General features: G+C 37.2%; 1 protein-coding gene across 10 annotated transcripts in view; it reads right to left on the minus strand.

Annotated features, from left to right (window-relative positions):
- Positions 1-16,279, minus strand: part of LAMA2 (laminin subunit alpha 2) — a 767,184-nt gene that overhangs the window by 621,131 nt on the left and 129,774 nt on the right. For all 10 annotated transcript variants that reach the window (XM_063443147.1, XM_063443149.1, XM_063443146.1 and 7 more), the window contains exon 3: positions 4,236-4,348. In XM_063443147.1, the coding sequence (XP_063299217.1) occupies positions 4,236-4,348 (113 nt within the window). The remainder of the gene's footprint in view (positions 1-4,235; positions 4,349-16,279) is intronic.

The raw sequence follows: 16,279 nt of genomic DNA on the forward strand, positions 1-16,279 counted from the left end.
GCACATGACATGAACTAGGTGGTAAAGGGGGCTACATTTTTGAGATAACTGAGCAAATGTGACAGAAAAGTAGTTAAAAACTGATACATTACAGCTGTCACAAAATTATGTGCTTTATATTACAATGACAAAAATCTTTATTCCTGGTTTTTCTTTTTTTTTTTCTCACCATCTAACATGGGAAAAGACGAAACAAAGAAAAATACTGTTTGTCGGAATGCATTCCAGAAACTCTTCACATTCTAGAGTGCAGTGCCAAAACATTTGCAGTATCACATAGCTGGCTGATGAAAACAATAGCCTATACTTTTCTAGCTGTATTGTAAATTCTCCATTCAGAAAAGGTTCAGCAATACATATTACTTTTAGGAGAGCATTAACTTAAATAGTTAACTATGAAAAACTGACAAGGAAATGATTTTATTGCTAACTTTGGTGGCTGCCGGTGTTCTTCATTGTTCTTATGGCAGCATCTGAACTTAAACCAGTCTATTTGAGGTTTGGTGGTACACTCCCTAATCCAGTCTGTCTCCTCTTACCGATAAATAAATTATGTGGAGAGCTAATCCCACTATCTGTTACCCCTGCTGCTCTCCTGACATATCAATAATGGGTAAGGGGCTTAAAAATCGTGACCCCCACATGCTCTTTTAGTAGTTACAGTGACATTGCGCCCTCCTTCCGGGTCAATTAACTTTCATGCAGTTTGACCCAAACTGGGCGTCCCAGGTCTCCCGCTGCCCAGTCCATGCTCTTGTATTACTAGATTCGGCAGTATTAATTTCATTAATATTTGAATGGCATTAAAAGGGTGAGAATACCAGCTATTGTTTTCAGCCAATCAATGTCATCTAAATATGGATTAAATTGAAATGCTAATGTAGAACCTTCACGTTAGCAATTGCAGAAAGCAGGGTCTTGGCTTTAGGTGCCTCACTGACAGCGCATTTTAATCAAATTACGGTTTGACACAGAACTGGTGGAATCTACCTACATCCTAAAATAATCATATTCACGGTGTCAGAATGTGATGGTTATAGTGCTTAGACTGCTCCTTAAGCCATACATTACAAAGTGTTTTACCAAAACATTTGCCACCGGAACACCCTTTTTTTTTCTTTGGAACGTAATGTGTGTGAATGTATTTTTGTTGTAGAATTTTTTTTTTTTCAAAAAAAGTAAAAGATAAGAAAATAGTATTGAAAATAAATGCCCCAAAAGCAATTTGTGAATGGTAAACCCATCTATTGATATGCTTGATATGCTTGTGCTGCATTAATTGGGGACATATCTCTGGTGTCATAGATGCAGGACATCAGGAAACAATCCCAGGATGGTGAAACTGGACCTTGAGTTTGGTACGTCTACATCCCACCAAACTTGAGACCATTGGGAGGAATCGCTCCCACCATAGCATGTAACATAATTTCCCTTTTATACCTTATATTGTCACCCTTCATGTACCATTTTTCTGTTTCTATCCTAACCACCACCATTCAGACAATTACCCTGATGAAGGATAGTGTGGTTACACAGTTAATAAGTCAGAAAGGCTGAAAAAAAACTCAGCTTCATCATGTTCAGTCTTTGCACACCTGGATTACTGCTGTTGATCCAAAAGAAGGTAAAACTCCCAATATTTTTGACTCCAAAGTGGTAGTTAGATTTCTCATTGGATCAAGAAGCTGTTACCCTACATCAGGGCCGTCGTTAATATTGATTGGACCCTGGGCAAGCATTTGCTTGGGACCCCTGAGCCCTGCCGCCGCCACCTCCCCCCTCACTCCCTGGCATGCAACCAAACCCCTAAACCTCAACGCAGTGATAGACTAAAGAAGAAATAGCCCTGGTGCAAGAATGTTTTTGGGCCCCCCAATCGCAAGGGTGGCCCGAAGGTAGATCCCTATCTGTTGTGCAACTCCAACAATTCTTTGACAGCTGGGGCGCTACCATTTTCCCATGCTTGCAGGGTTGTATTTAGCACTGAGCCGAATTGGTATGTTCGAATGTAAGCATGTTTTTAAATGGAGTATGTTTGTGTGAATGTAGTGGTGTGTTTATATGTGGTGTTTGAATGCAAGAATGCATTTATGTGTAGTGTTGTTGTTTTAATGTAGGGGTGTGTTTATATATTGTTGGTATTTAACACCAAAATGTGTGTGTTTGTATGTAGTGTTGATATTTCAATGCAGGAGTGTGTTTGTATGTAGTGTTGAAGTTTGAATACAGTGGTGTATTTGTATGTAGTGTTGGTGTATCAATGCTGAGATGTATGCACATATGCACATACACTGCCACACACATACTGTGATACACATACACACAGACACACATGAAATACATGCAGACACACAGATATACACACTGACACACTTGCAGATACAGACAAACAGATACACAACCTGACACACATGCAGATGCTCAGACACACAGGTATACACACTAACTACATATAGATACTACAGATACACTCACTGATAACATACAGATAAACAAAGAAATATGCACACACACATACAGATACACAGACACATATACTGTCAGACTTACTGGCACACACACATACAGTGACAGACAATGTATGTGACAGGCAGCTGCTCCGTTTGCCCCGCGTTAAAGACGGCCCTGCCCTACATACATTAAATGACATTTGCAATAAACATGTTTTGTTTGATATTGCTAAAGTCACGTATACACAATTCCATTACATACCATTTAAATCATATATACATGATTTTGTTAGTTAAAGTGACACTGTCACAATTTGAGGACAATGTTGAATTTGCAAAGTCCCGTGATGATGACTTCACCGCTGGAGTTTTGTTGGCCGGGGGAGGACGGCAGGTAAAAGTGCAATTACTAACCTGAACATGTCCCTCAAAGGCGTGGCCATCTTGATCCGGCGGGGTCTTCTTCAATGCTGATGTCTCTACTTTCGTGCATGCGAGACCATGGGATCCTCAACAGACACAGACAATTTCCTGTAGTGGTCAGTGGTGACGGCTGCCGGGATTGACTCTTAGACTCCGCCATGAGGTCAAGAAAGTCATGCGGAGGAGAAACACAGAGACAAAGTATTCCCTACTTTGTCTCTGTATATCTCTTGATTGGGTTGGAATTTCAGTGATATTCCAACACAGTCAAAATTAGTATTTCATAAATAGTCTATCTTTATAAAATACAAATTTTTCAGGGGGGTGACAGTGCCCTTTTATGAGATTAAGGGCAGCAGCAGCAGCCAACTCCCATTAGTCTCTGCATTGAAATTAAGTGCCCATGAATTGTATATTAGATGTGTGTATACTAGACTTGTGCATGGCATAACAATTTGTTGAACCTATTCATCTTAAAAAACAAAAATTGTGTTTGAGCTCTTTGGGTTTGGCTCATGTGGTTGTTTTGCTTCTGATAAATTTCAGCCATACAATAGTTTAGGAAAAAATTATTCTGAAAAAAATTGACCAATCAGTGTACTACAAAATATATACGTCGAAATATTATGTATGCGTGTTGCAGTACATTGATAGGTACATTTCTGCATCATTTGCCTCACAGATCATATGAGAAGAAGTAACCAACACAGGGGAAAAAAAGAGGAGCAATAAAAAATCTATATTTATATATTATATATTTATTGGTCAATTCCCAATTGATCTGTGAATACAATCATCATTTAGAGGCTTTCCCCTAACCATCACTCATCTTTTATTTTGATCAATCATCTTTTTTTTTTTTTTTACACCACAACACAATTCTGAATCACAAAATGGTTGATCCATAATTTTGGACGAATTACAATTTGTTTGAAAGCGAACACACAGCTCTATTGTGTATAATGGGATCTGAAAACATGAACTGTCACACTGAAATTTTTTTTTAAAAAAAAACAGACGCATATATAAAATTAAATTTTAAAGCAATTATTCTATTAACTATGTAAAAGAGAGAAACCCTTTAAGTAGGAAACAGCATGTTGGAATTCAGGTGATCTTCCCATATTTTAAAAATAAAAAAAGTTTTTTAGACATAATAAATAAATACATATTTGAATTATCATATCTTATCTAAATGCATGAATGTTTGTTCATTATGTGTATTTTTTATGAAAAAGAACAAGTTTGGAATAAATAATGCAAAAACAGATGCTTGTTTAAATGTATTTTTTACCAACAATGTTGGCTAAGTAAAAATAATCTTTACTAATACACAATTGTACATTTAATCACAATGCCTACCTGCCGAAGATCGAGTGTAATTGTCACAAAATGGTTCTGTATCCCATTCTGGATGCTTGGACTCTGCCACCAAGAATTCTTTCCATTGATCGCATGGGTGATTGGATGTTGCACTACATAACCATAAAAGACAGCAAAAAAATATTGTTTTTGATGCAAAACACAATTTGTACTTTAAGTTAAATAAAAAGGGGATGAAAACATTTTATAAAAACATTTTATGAGCAAGGCTGAAGTTCCTTAAAGTAATACTCCTCTAACACCATAACAGCATGCTGTTTGACAATTTACCTGGTTCCTGCTCAGTGCCTGATGCTGCCTCCCTTGGTGCTGGAAGTCCCTGCAAGGAGCTCTGTTTCATCCACTAGCCTTGCAGTAGAGGGACTGGCTGAGCATGATGATGCTTAGCTCCGTAGCAAAGCTTCTGGCAACAGGGGAGACAAAGGTGGGATCCAGGAATGTTGTCAAACTGCTCATACTAGCCATTAGAATTATATAGGGCACTACAGTGTGGCTATAGTGGTTATGGTCCTTGAAGTGTTCCTCTAAGGCCATATTGGGAGATGCCTAAAATTGCACTTTTAATTAAAACTAACAGAGGCAAGTTTGCAAGGTTTATTGTTTATTTTTATTATTTTTAAGCTAGGTCCATTCCTGATAAAACACTACCATCATCCACTGACTTTTACTTTGCTAACAAAGGTTTGTATTTGCATTTTTAGCATCTCTGTTAACCCCTTCAGGACGGAGTCAATAGTGCACGTTCTGATCAAAACAAAACGTAAACAAAAACTGGAATTTGCGCTATATGTCTGTTCAACCGTAATTCACCTCTTTCATATTAAATGCACCCACACTTATTATATATCATTTTGTTCAGGAGAAACAGGGCTTTCATTTCATATAAAATATTTATATATGAAACTATTTATTATGAATAAAATAAAAAAAACTGTAAGAAATTAGAATTTTTTTTTTTAATTTGTAGTTCCGCCTCACATTTTAGCTGTAAATGTCATAATACTGTTAGGTTTTACTGCAACAAAATGCACATATTTGTAATCAGCGATGTCTCACGAGTACAACAGTACCCCCCATTAACAGGTTTTATGGTGTTTTGGAAAGTTACAGGGTCAAATATAGAACGTTCCATTTTCAAATTGAAATTTGCCAGATTAGTAATGTTACCTTTGAGACGGTGTGGTAGCCCAGGAATGAGAATTACCCCCATAATGGCATACCATTTGAAAAAGTAGACAACCCAAGGTATTGAACGTGGGGTATGTTTAGTCTTTTTTTAGTAGCCACTTAGTCACAAACACTGTCCAAAGTTAGCGTTCATATTTGTTTTTGTGTGAAAAAAGCAAAATACTAATATTTGGCCAGTGTTTGTGACTAAGTGGCTACTAAAAATGACTGGACATACCCCATTTGCAATACCTTGGGTATGCCATCATGGGGGTAATTCTTATTCCTGGGCTACCATACGGTCTCAAAGGCAACATAACTAATCTGGCAAATTTCAATGTAAAAAAAAATGAAATGTGAGCCTTATATGTGACTCTCTAACTTTCCAAAAAAACATAAAACCTGTACATGGGGGGTACTGTTATTCTCGGGAGATTTCACTAAACACAAATATTAGTGTTTTAAAACAGTAAAACATATTACAACAATAATATAGTCCATAAAAGTGCCGTTTGTTTGTAAAAAATGCAAAAAACGTCACTTTTACTTAAAATATCATCGTTGTAATACAATTTACCAGTTTTAAACACTAATATTTGAGTTCAGCGAAGTCTCCCGAGTAAAACAGTACCCCCTATATACAGGTTTTATGGTGTCTTGGAGAGTTACAGGGTCAAATATAGTGCTTGCGAATTAAATTCTCTGCACTTTCTCCCTGTGTTGTCAGGCATGTCAATCAAATTTTAATTAATTAAATGACATAATTATGTTAAAAAATTACTTAAATATACACGTAGAATTTTAATATATATGCATTTATAGGTATTTAAATTCTACGTGTATACTAATGTAATCTTTCATGTAATTATATGTATTTATCTATCTATATATATTTGCGGTTATTTGTATTTTATATATAGATAGATATATATAGAATGTCATTCTAAGTGTATTCTGTTTCCAATATATATATATTAATAACAAAATACAGTTAGAATGAAATTACATATGAATATATAATTTATTTTAAATTTTGTTTCAATATTTTATTTATTTATTTTATTATTTTATTTATTTATTATTGTAATTATACGTTTATATATATATATAATATATATATGTAGATCTATTATATATATAATATATATATACATATTATATATGTAACGTCATTCTAAGTGTATTTTAATACTAATATATATACTAATATTAATATTAAAATACATTACGTATGACGTTACATATATATAATATGTATATATATTATATATATAATATATATACATATATTATATATATAAATACTTGTATTTTATTTTAACATGTGTATTTAATTTTTTTTTTACACTACCTACCAGCAGGGGGACTCTCTAATATTTTAGACAGTCCCCCTGCTGGCAGATCCATAGCCAGCTATAGGGGGCCATGTGATCGCTCTTTGAGAGCGATCACATGGCCCCCGGGGGCCTCATTTGCCGGAGGGGGGCTGCCTGGGCTCTCAGGCAGACCCCCAGAAGAGGATCGCGGCGGAGGTAAGTATAGCTTACCTCCTGGGGGCTTCAGCCGTTACGGCGTTCTATGCCGCCGCAACGGCTTTAAAGCCCTTTAAAGCCGCGACGGCATAGAACGCCGTAACGGCGTTAAGGGGTTAATCTTTGTTGTATTCAATAAATTCACGGGTAAGAAATCCAAATAGTTCTGGACTGAATCAGTTCTGTCCATCTTTTTAAAGGGATTTAGAATGGTGTTTATGTATATTGTGTCTTTTAACTCTAGTTAGTATACTTTGTGCTGGACAAGGGATGGAAGGGACAGAAGGGGGGGACTGACGCAGGAGTAATAGAAATGCCGAAGAAGGGAGTGTAACTGCACTGAGCACTGTAGTCTGTCAGTCTACAGTTACGCATGCTGATGACAGACATATTTTATGTACAGAATTCACTTTAGACAGCCCTGAACCTCACCTCCGGCAACCTGAACAAATAATTCATACTGCAAAGTTGCATATACATTTACATTTACAAGTCTAAAAATATGATATTTAGTCTAAGGCAAGGGAAAGGTTTCTTTTACCATAAGAACAATACGGATGTGGACTTTTCTGCCTGAAGAAGTGGTTTTATCCGAGTCCATACAGATGTTTAAACAGCAACTAGATACATACTTCCAAAAACAAAATATTCAAGGATATAATCTTTCAATGTAGGGTAATAACTGCTTGATCCAAGGATACATCTGACTGCCATTCTGGGGTCAAGAAGGATTTTTTCCCCCTAGTTTGTTGCAAAATTGGAAGTGCTTTAAACTGTGTTTTTTGCCTTTTTTGGATCAACAGCAAAAACAAATGTGAGGAAGGCTGAACTTGATGGACGCAAGTCTCTTTTCAGCCTATGTAACTATGGAACGCTATTATCTAGAAAGCTCAGTATCTTTAGGACCTTTATTATTATTATTTTGGGACGTTTTAGCTTAGCCTACTTGCAACTGACTGACGAATTTGGGGGCTTTTCCTTGTTGCAAGCTCTGCCAAATGATTTAGCTAGACTTAGATATCGGAGCACGAGACATTTCTTTAGAATCGATTTTGGTTCTCTAGTCTTAGGCTTCTCTTAGGTCCGGGATTCAGAAACTGAAGCTATAGACCAGCGTTCTTAGACAGTTAGACGCTATTATCTAGTAAGCTCAGTATCTTTAGGACCTTTATTATTATTTTTTGGGACGTTTTAGCTTAGCCTACTTGCAACTGTGACAATTTTTTAGACTGTAGCAGGGATTCTTAGCTAAGCCAGCTACACTTTCTTTGTAAGCCCAGGCTAGTTAAGCTATTTGCCCTGTCAGGGCTAAGTATATATATTTATTTTCCAGCTGTCTACTCATTATATATTTATATCACTAGTTCAGCTATTTGCTCTGACAGGGCTATATATATATATATATATATATATATATATATATATATATATATTTTTTTTTTTTTTTTTTTTTTTTTTTTTTTTTTTCCTGCTTTTTTTTTATCACACACATTTAATCTGTCCTGGGCTACCAATTTACACTTATTCTGTCTCTACTCCTTTTTTGCTTCAGGCATATCGCTGAGGTCTGGTAACACACTATGTAGCTATTTGTTAGACAGTTTTTCTATACGAGTCATAGTCAGACCCAGCATTTACCTGCCAACAGTTCTGTCTTTGTTTCATTATATTTGATACTTTGTACGGATATATATTCTTTCTCCTTTCCCTTCAACCTCTTGGATACTTTATTTAGATGACCTACGGTTACAGACACATTGTAATCTTGTACCATCTTACAGTTCAGTAATATTGGGCTTGTTTGCACCCAGGGAAGGTAAACTTTAACAGTTAGGTAGGGACACTATTAAGTGTATAGTGACTTATAATGGTCTATTTGTCTTTCCCTCTCTGATTTCTTTTATTTGGTGTTCGTCCAGAGCTGGGTATCTCTCCAGCTCTTTTTATATTTTGCATCTATTAAAAGTATTTTTATCATACTTTGTGGTCACTGGACAGTCCAGTTTTTTGTTTACTATTTTGTTCTATGGGTTAACCCCTACTATCTCTGTCCAGCTAATTACTGCTTCATCCCATTTTTTGTATTTATAAATTTTAACCCCTTGAGGACATATGATGGAAACATTCCGTCATGATTCCATTTTATTTCTGAAACTGTGTTCTTAAGGGGTTAAGGATAAAAGCATAATTTCTGTCAAAAAGCTTAGCACAAGTTATAGCTGACTTTCAATGTTTTATTCAATTATGTAATTCCCAGAGAAGTGACGATTCCCCTGTAAAACTGTATTCTAAAAACTGTAAAACCAAAGTGGTTTTCAGAATTTTACAAGAATTGTTTGCTTTGAAATGAAGGCTTGATATTGTGTGCCTGTTGTCTGAAACATATTAAAAGATTTTCAGACTCACGAGTTTGTAACTCATTATCTTTGATACAATCCAATTATAATTTTGATTGCAACCTTCTCAGGTCAAATTAATAGTTTGTTTAATAATGAAAAATATCAAAATGGCAGCTGAATCAACAATTAACTCTAATCCCCATTATAAAGGTTTAATCCTAATTAATTTGAGACAATGATGAATTGCTGCTGTTGGAAATTAAATAGAAATTATATTTGCCATAGGGATAATGCTGGGAGGTTATGGTAGATAACGCAGTTTGAGATATATTCTTCATTAACTATTGGCAGGAATCACTGTGTTTCTTGTAAAGTGAATGACTATGTTTGGTAGAATTTACATTTACTTTTTTATAGTAAGCTTACTATTTCTTGTTGTTAAATAGATTAAAGTACTCATTTTAAGTAAATTTATCGATGTATGTTCTAAACCAGTGGCTCCCAACTAGTGGTTCATGATTAACAGGGATTTTGTTCAGACAGACAAAATTTGGTGCAAATTACTGAATTCTAACTGCAACTGAAATTCTCATTACAAAAGCCTATACATATATGTATGCTACGAGATAATCATATACTTACTACATATCTAATTTTATGCAAATAGGGATAAAACTAATATTACAAAACGGAATGGGAACTTTCACTTCCGTGTTACCCAAAAAAACTTAGAATTTTAACATCTGTGCCATTGATATGATCTATGGTTAATGCTGTTTAATTGAATTAAGTTTGTAATTCACAGGAATAGATGCAAATGTTATTTTAAGATAATATGACAATCACACTAATTGTTATTTTAGGATAGAAATTGTGTAGACCAGGTTTATCATTGCTGCACTTTCCAAAGCTTTAAAGGGGCACTTTAAGCACCACATCCACTACAGCTTGTTACAGTCTTTATGGTGCAAAGACTGGTGTTATGGTGTTGTACCATTACTCCAAGTTTGACAAATAATGTTTACACGTTTTCCTGTCAGCAATAGCCCACCCCTTCTGATGGCATAAAAAAATAATTTATTTTGACTAAAAATAATTTGTTTCAATTTGACTGCACAGAAATGTCAATATCCTGTAATATTATGGAAATTAGAGAGTCCCTTAAGACTTTGAAATGTTTCTGGGAGCAGTGTTTTATATATTTTATTTTTTTTAGCTGTTTTTTTTTGTTAAGGATAAACTTCCATCACCTAATCAACTGTTGGTCTCTGGTGGTTGAGTAACACGAGGGACACAAGATACCCAATTTTTCTTTTATATATTTATGTATTTATTTATTTATTTATAAAATAATTTACCAGGAAGGATACATTGAGATTTCTCTCATTTTCAAGTATGTCCTGGGTCCACAAAACATTGCATTGATACAATAGGGTACAATAAAATACAAAAACAATAATAATACACAATATATACAAAATTTAACATAGAACAGGTAAGAAATATATAATCAACCATGACAGGTGCATTCTGTTTTGAGATATGTAGAGAGGGATCTCTTAAAGGATTTTAGGCCTGGGGAAGATTTGATAGTGTGCGGGAGGTCGTTCCATAATTGCGGTGCTCTGTAGGATAAGGAGGATCGAGACGCTTTCCCTTTGTATTGAGGTAGACAAAATAAAGTGCTGGTACTGGATCGGAGGTTATAGGAGGTGGGAACAGCCTGGGAGAGCAATCTGCTCAGGTTGGGTGGGAGCTTTCAAGAAAAGCTCTCAAACAGAAGGCTGGAAAGATAAAGGGTGCGCCTGGATTCCAGCAACAGCCAGATTAGTTCTTTAAGCATAGTCCAACAAAAACAGAATACCCTGCACTCAGGTCCTGTACATATGCTCCGGCCTTTCACCAAGGGGCACTCTGTGTGTAGGATGGACACCGCTGAATCCACCAATGTAGTATCAAAGAAGAGAAAGACAGGCAGCACTCCAGAATATAGAAGGTGAATTTATTCGTGGGTTCACCACCTCACCAAAACAAGTGCGACGTTTCGGCTCCTAAGAGCATTAATCATGAGCACACTAAAGGTCTGGTAACTTAAAAAAGTGTGCCTGTCAGTGCCCCTGACGAGCGTTTCACCTTGTGGTTTTGATGTGTTCTCACTAAAATGATCAATAATTTCGAGACTACTCGAGTTGGGACACAGTCTTGTTTTTAAAACCGTGACCTATTCCACTAAATCTCACAGATTTAACTTCTATTGTATTACCAAACATTGTACATCACCGGTGTTGGTTATGGGTTAACTTGGACAAGGCTTTGGCTGTTAATTCTGCCAATATTATTGCAATAACGTAACAAATTGCTACTATTGAATACTTGTAGTTAAAACAGTGTTTAACAGACATATTGGTATAACAGAACTGTAGTTGTCTATGCTGCACATCGATATTACCATATTATGGCTGCACTCCCTTTCCTCTGATTTCCCTTCCCCCGTTGCTCCCATGGGTAGGTGAACTAACTATTGTAGCATTGATTGCTACCACACTTCTCCTCTCACTTCTGTCAGAATCTCTACATATGTAATTACATACCCGGATACAACATAGGAAGTTTATAATGGCTATTGTCTAATTCAGAGTCCATGTCTCTAACGGGCTTACGTAAATATTTGGTTCTTATAGAGTATTTGAGGGCATTACTATTCACATCCTCTCATTAGGAATCTCGTAGCTTTATCACAAGCAGAGACATGCTCTTACACATTTTCTTCCTAGCAAGCTATTTTTGTGTATATGTGTGTTATTGATTTTACTAGAATCTATTAAAGGTTAAGTTTTAATTATTTATTGGAAAACTCCTCTTGCATTTATACTTCCACTTTGTAGGGCTTACTTGGTATTCATCCCCCTTCAACATACTCCTGACCTAGTTAGCTTAAATTTGGAATTTAATTCACCATGGGTTACCCCCCACCAGGAGACTTACACAGACCAACAGTTTATATTTATTACTATAAATAAACAAAACTGAAAGACAAAAGTAATGGCTATCAGAAAATAAGAGGGAACAAGACAGAGTAATACGTGGAAGCTCGAAAACTGGAGTGAGTGGGGTTTCACCAAATCCCAAGGATTAACGTAGAAAAGATACAATTTATCCAGGAGCTTTTACAATAAAAAGAAGAGAGTGCCTTATAGTTACACAATAAAATTCTAATTTCTAAAAATTAGAATTTTATTGTGTAACTATAAGGCATTCTCTTCTTTTTATTGTAAAAGCTCCTGGACAAATTGTATCTTTTATATTTATTACTGTCTTTTTAGAAAAAATACAGTGTTTACATTAAAGCCTATGGATACATCCACTGGCTACCCCTCAGATGGCTACTAGAGGTGCTTCCTGAGACAGTGCTGCACAGTGTGCAGCATTGCCATTCAGTGTCTCCACCATCTGCATGGAGACACTGAACGTACCTCATAGAGATGCATGAATGGCCAGGGCTGTGTTTGGCTTGTTCTGGCTCTGTCCTCTGCCCCACCTTCTTTGCCAGCTCAGCCAATCCAATGTTTTCCTATGGGAAAGCATCGTGATTAGCTAAGATCACCACTACTGATGATGTCAGCCAAGCAGGCAGATCAGGGGAAGAGCCAGCAGCAGCAGCAGACTATCATAAAGTTAAGATTTTACTATATTTAGGGGGCAGGGGAAGGTGTGGGGGTGAGTAAACTGGAGGGCTAGGTAGTGTTTTAACACTATAGGAATACATGCTTGTGTTCCTGACCCTATAGTGTTCCTATAGGGTTCCAGACAGTAAAGACATATGTACTTAATACAGTCCCCAGTCCTTCTTTGAGTAAGAAATAATGGAATGATCCAAAAGAATCCTTAACTTATTTCTCATCAAATGCATATCTGTGATTTTACCATCCATCTTTTGGAACCTTTACAAGTAGCAACCAAAATCTGTTTTTACTCTACTTTTTTTTCTTTCTTGTTGGTTGTAATTTCTTCATGTACATACCAGTTATAACCGTTTAATAATAAACATATCCAAAGATTTTAAAGGGGTCTTTGAGAAAAATCGTATGTAATGTAATGTAAAAAATGTTTACATGTAATGTAATATATATATATATATATATATATATATATATATATATATATATATTTGTGTTAGGTGCTTATGATAGTACAGTGTGAAATACCATAGATAAATGTAGGATAATAAAAAGAGCAAGTCGGTTGTGGTGTGCCGGAACCGACGATGAGGTAGGCCTGAGAAAGAAGAGGGCCTACCCAGGAAAAGAAATAGAGAGGAAATAAATGTTAAAATGTGGTGTGGTGGGAGGGTCATTCAACTCTGACCTCGAATGGTAAAGAACAAGGTAAGGGGAGTGCCTTAAGTAGGCCAGAGGTAGCAAACCAGCCCCTCCCACAAATCCAGGCAAATTGCCTTAATACTTGTGTTAGGTGCTTATGATAGTACAGTGTGAAATACTATAGATAAATGTAGGATAATAAAAAGAGCAAGTCGGTTGTGGTGTGCCGGAACCGACGATGAGGTAGGTCTGAGAAAGAAGAGGGCAAAATTGAAGTAAACAAATTTATTTACAGACAACCAATACATATACATTTTATCAACCAGACATGTTTTTTGAAAGCATCCCTTAATTCTTGTACTGGGTTAGGTATGTACCGTGAGTAAGCGGATGACTTCCAGCGCCCCAGTGTTTTGATAACATGAGTTGGGATGTTTACACTGGAGGCTGTGGACGCGGCTCTATACGAAAGGAGTGACCTGAGTAGTTGGCTGCGTTGAGGCTCAGTTGTGTGAGCAAAGACCTGACGTAGGTCATGAAGGTTGTAGTGGTTAGTACTGAACCTTGAGCTGTAGTAATGGTTGTGAGGGTAGTAAGTTATGATGCTGTATGTAGGCATCAAGAACCCTGACTGGACACCATCTGTTGTGCGTGGGATAGTACGGAATGTTTACGGGTATGTGCTGACTGGTTTTGGAGTGAGGTAAAGTCAGGATGTAATGATCCATATGTTTTGTCAAGTGGGAATAGAGGAGGAAAGGAGTAGTTTGGGTCGTGGAGGTTGTAGTGAATTCTCTCGGTCTTAGAAATCCATAGAAAGCTATGTATATTGCTGTTTTGATGATGGAGTTTGTATTGGTGTCAAACGGTTTTAAGTCAAGCAGGTTAGATAATGCTTTAAATATATGGTTATCTATGGGTAGCCTCTGGGCTGTATGTGTGGGTTCTGATTTCTGAATACCTCTGAGTATGGTCTTAATTTGGTGAGAGGCCATGAAACTGTTGTTATTTGGGTGTAAGATTAGCATGTGGTGTTGAATGCCAGTGAGATAGAGTTTGATGGTGTTATATGACATTTTAAGTTTAAGGTGGCAAAAGGAAGCAAACCCCCAAAAAGATGTCATAACAAATGGTTGCATGATGTTATGTTCCAGAAGGAATCTTTTGAATAGTGTGAAAGCTCTGTTGTATGTTTTGTGTGTATTGTTTGAAAGTGCCAATTGGGACAATGTCCTGCTATGCTGCATGATGGTTTCTAGTCCAGTATGAGTTGTTGAAATGTTGGAGTGATGGTGGCTGTGGGCGCCGCTGACGGGAGTGCTTGATGAAACGCCTGAAATTTAAAGCGAGACAAATTGTCAGCAGCTGTGTTACATACACCTGGAACATGGAAACTACATAGGAAAAAATTATGACAAGCTGCCAACGAAGTGAGTTTCCTCAGAAATCTCATGATCGTAAGGGATTTGGAACGACCTTTGTTGATGATGTGACAGGTTGCCTGGTTATCTGAGTAGCAACGAACTGGCATGTTTGCCCATAAATGACCTCATGCTACGGCAGCTGCCACAATGGGATAGATCTCAAAAAGAGCTGAGGTAGTGGAAAAACCTTCCAAATCCTGAACTGCTGAAGGCCAGCTGCCCCAAAGCCATTCGTTGCCAAAAATTGCTGCAAAACCAGTGGTAGATGCCGCATCTGACCAAATGGTGGGAGATGAGTCAGTCAATTGAGGGAGGAACATACTTTTACCACTCCAAGTGGATAAAAATCTCTTCCACATGTTTAGATCTGCCGTAGCTTGGGTATCTAAGGACAACCTGTGCGTGTCATGTAGGAAAAGTGGAAAAAGATGCAATTGTCGTGATATAAAGGAGCGGCCTTGAGGTATGATGCGCCTAGCAAAATTTTGTAATCCCAGCAGAGACTAAAGCTCTTTGCGGTTGCAAGTGAGAATATTCACTATCTTATCGTGTGGTAGGCTCGCTTGCATTGTGGCGGAGTCTAATTGGATACCCAGAAAAGTGATAACCGTGTCTGGCCCCTCTGTTTTCTTAGGGGAGATAGGTACACCTAGTTGCTCAAATAGCTTAGTGGTAGCTTTGAGACTAGTAGGAGGGGAAGTGTTATCCTCAACCAGTAGGAAATCATCCAGGTAATGTAATACCGTAGGGCATCTGGCTATGTTCAATAGTAACCAGCATAATGCTCCGGCAAATGTGTCTCAAATAGCTTGGCTACTTTTGGACCCAAAGGTTAACCGGGAGAAAAAATTGTAGTTTCCGGACCACTAGATGCCATGCAGGTGCCACAGTGTGGGGTGGATTGGTAGTAATTTAAAGGCGTTGGTAATGTCGGTCTTACTGAGCGAGGCTCCAACCCCTGCTTGTATGATAGCGGTAATGGTGTGATCTATGGTGGTGTATTGCAGGGAGAATTCCTCAGAGGGGATGAGGGAATTAAGACTGGGATTGGTCGATGAGTGGGGTGCCGATAAGTCAATGATGAGTCTCTGTTTTTGGGAAGATTTCCCTGTGACAATACCAATGGGGTAAGTGTCCCATTCTGTGAATGGGGGAGTTTTGAAAGGCCCCAATACGAAGCCTTCAGCCACTTCTTGAGCTATGAGGGTGTCAACCGTCGTCTCCTCAATTCCGTGGTTATAC

This window comes from Pelobates fuscus, chromosome 2, assembly GCF_036172605.1.
Source record: "Pelobates fuscus isolate aPelFus1 chromosome 2, aPelFus1.pri, whole genome shotgun sequence".
Lineage (NCBI taxonomy): Eukaryota > Metazoa > Chordata > Amphibia > Anura > Pelobatidae > Pelobates > Pelobates fuscus.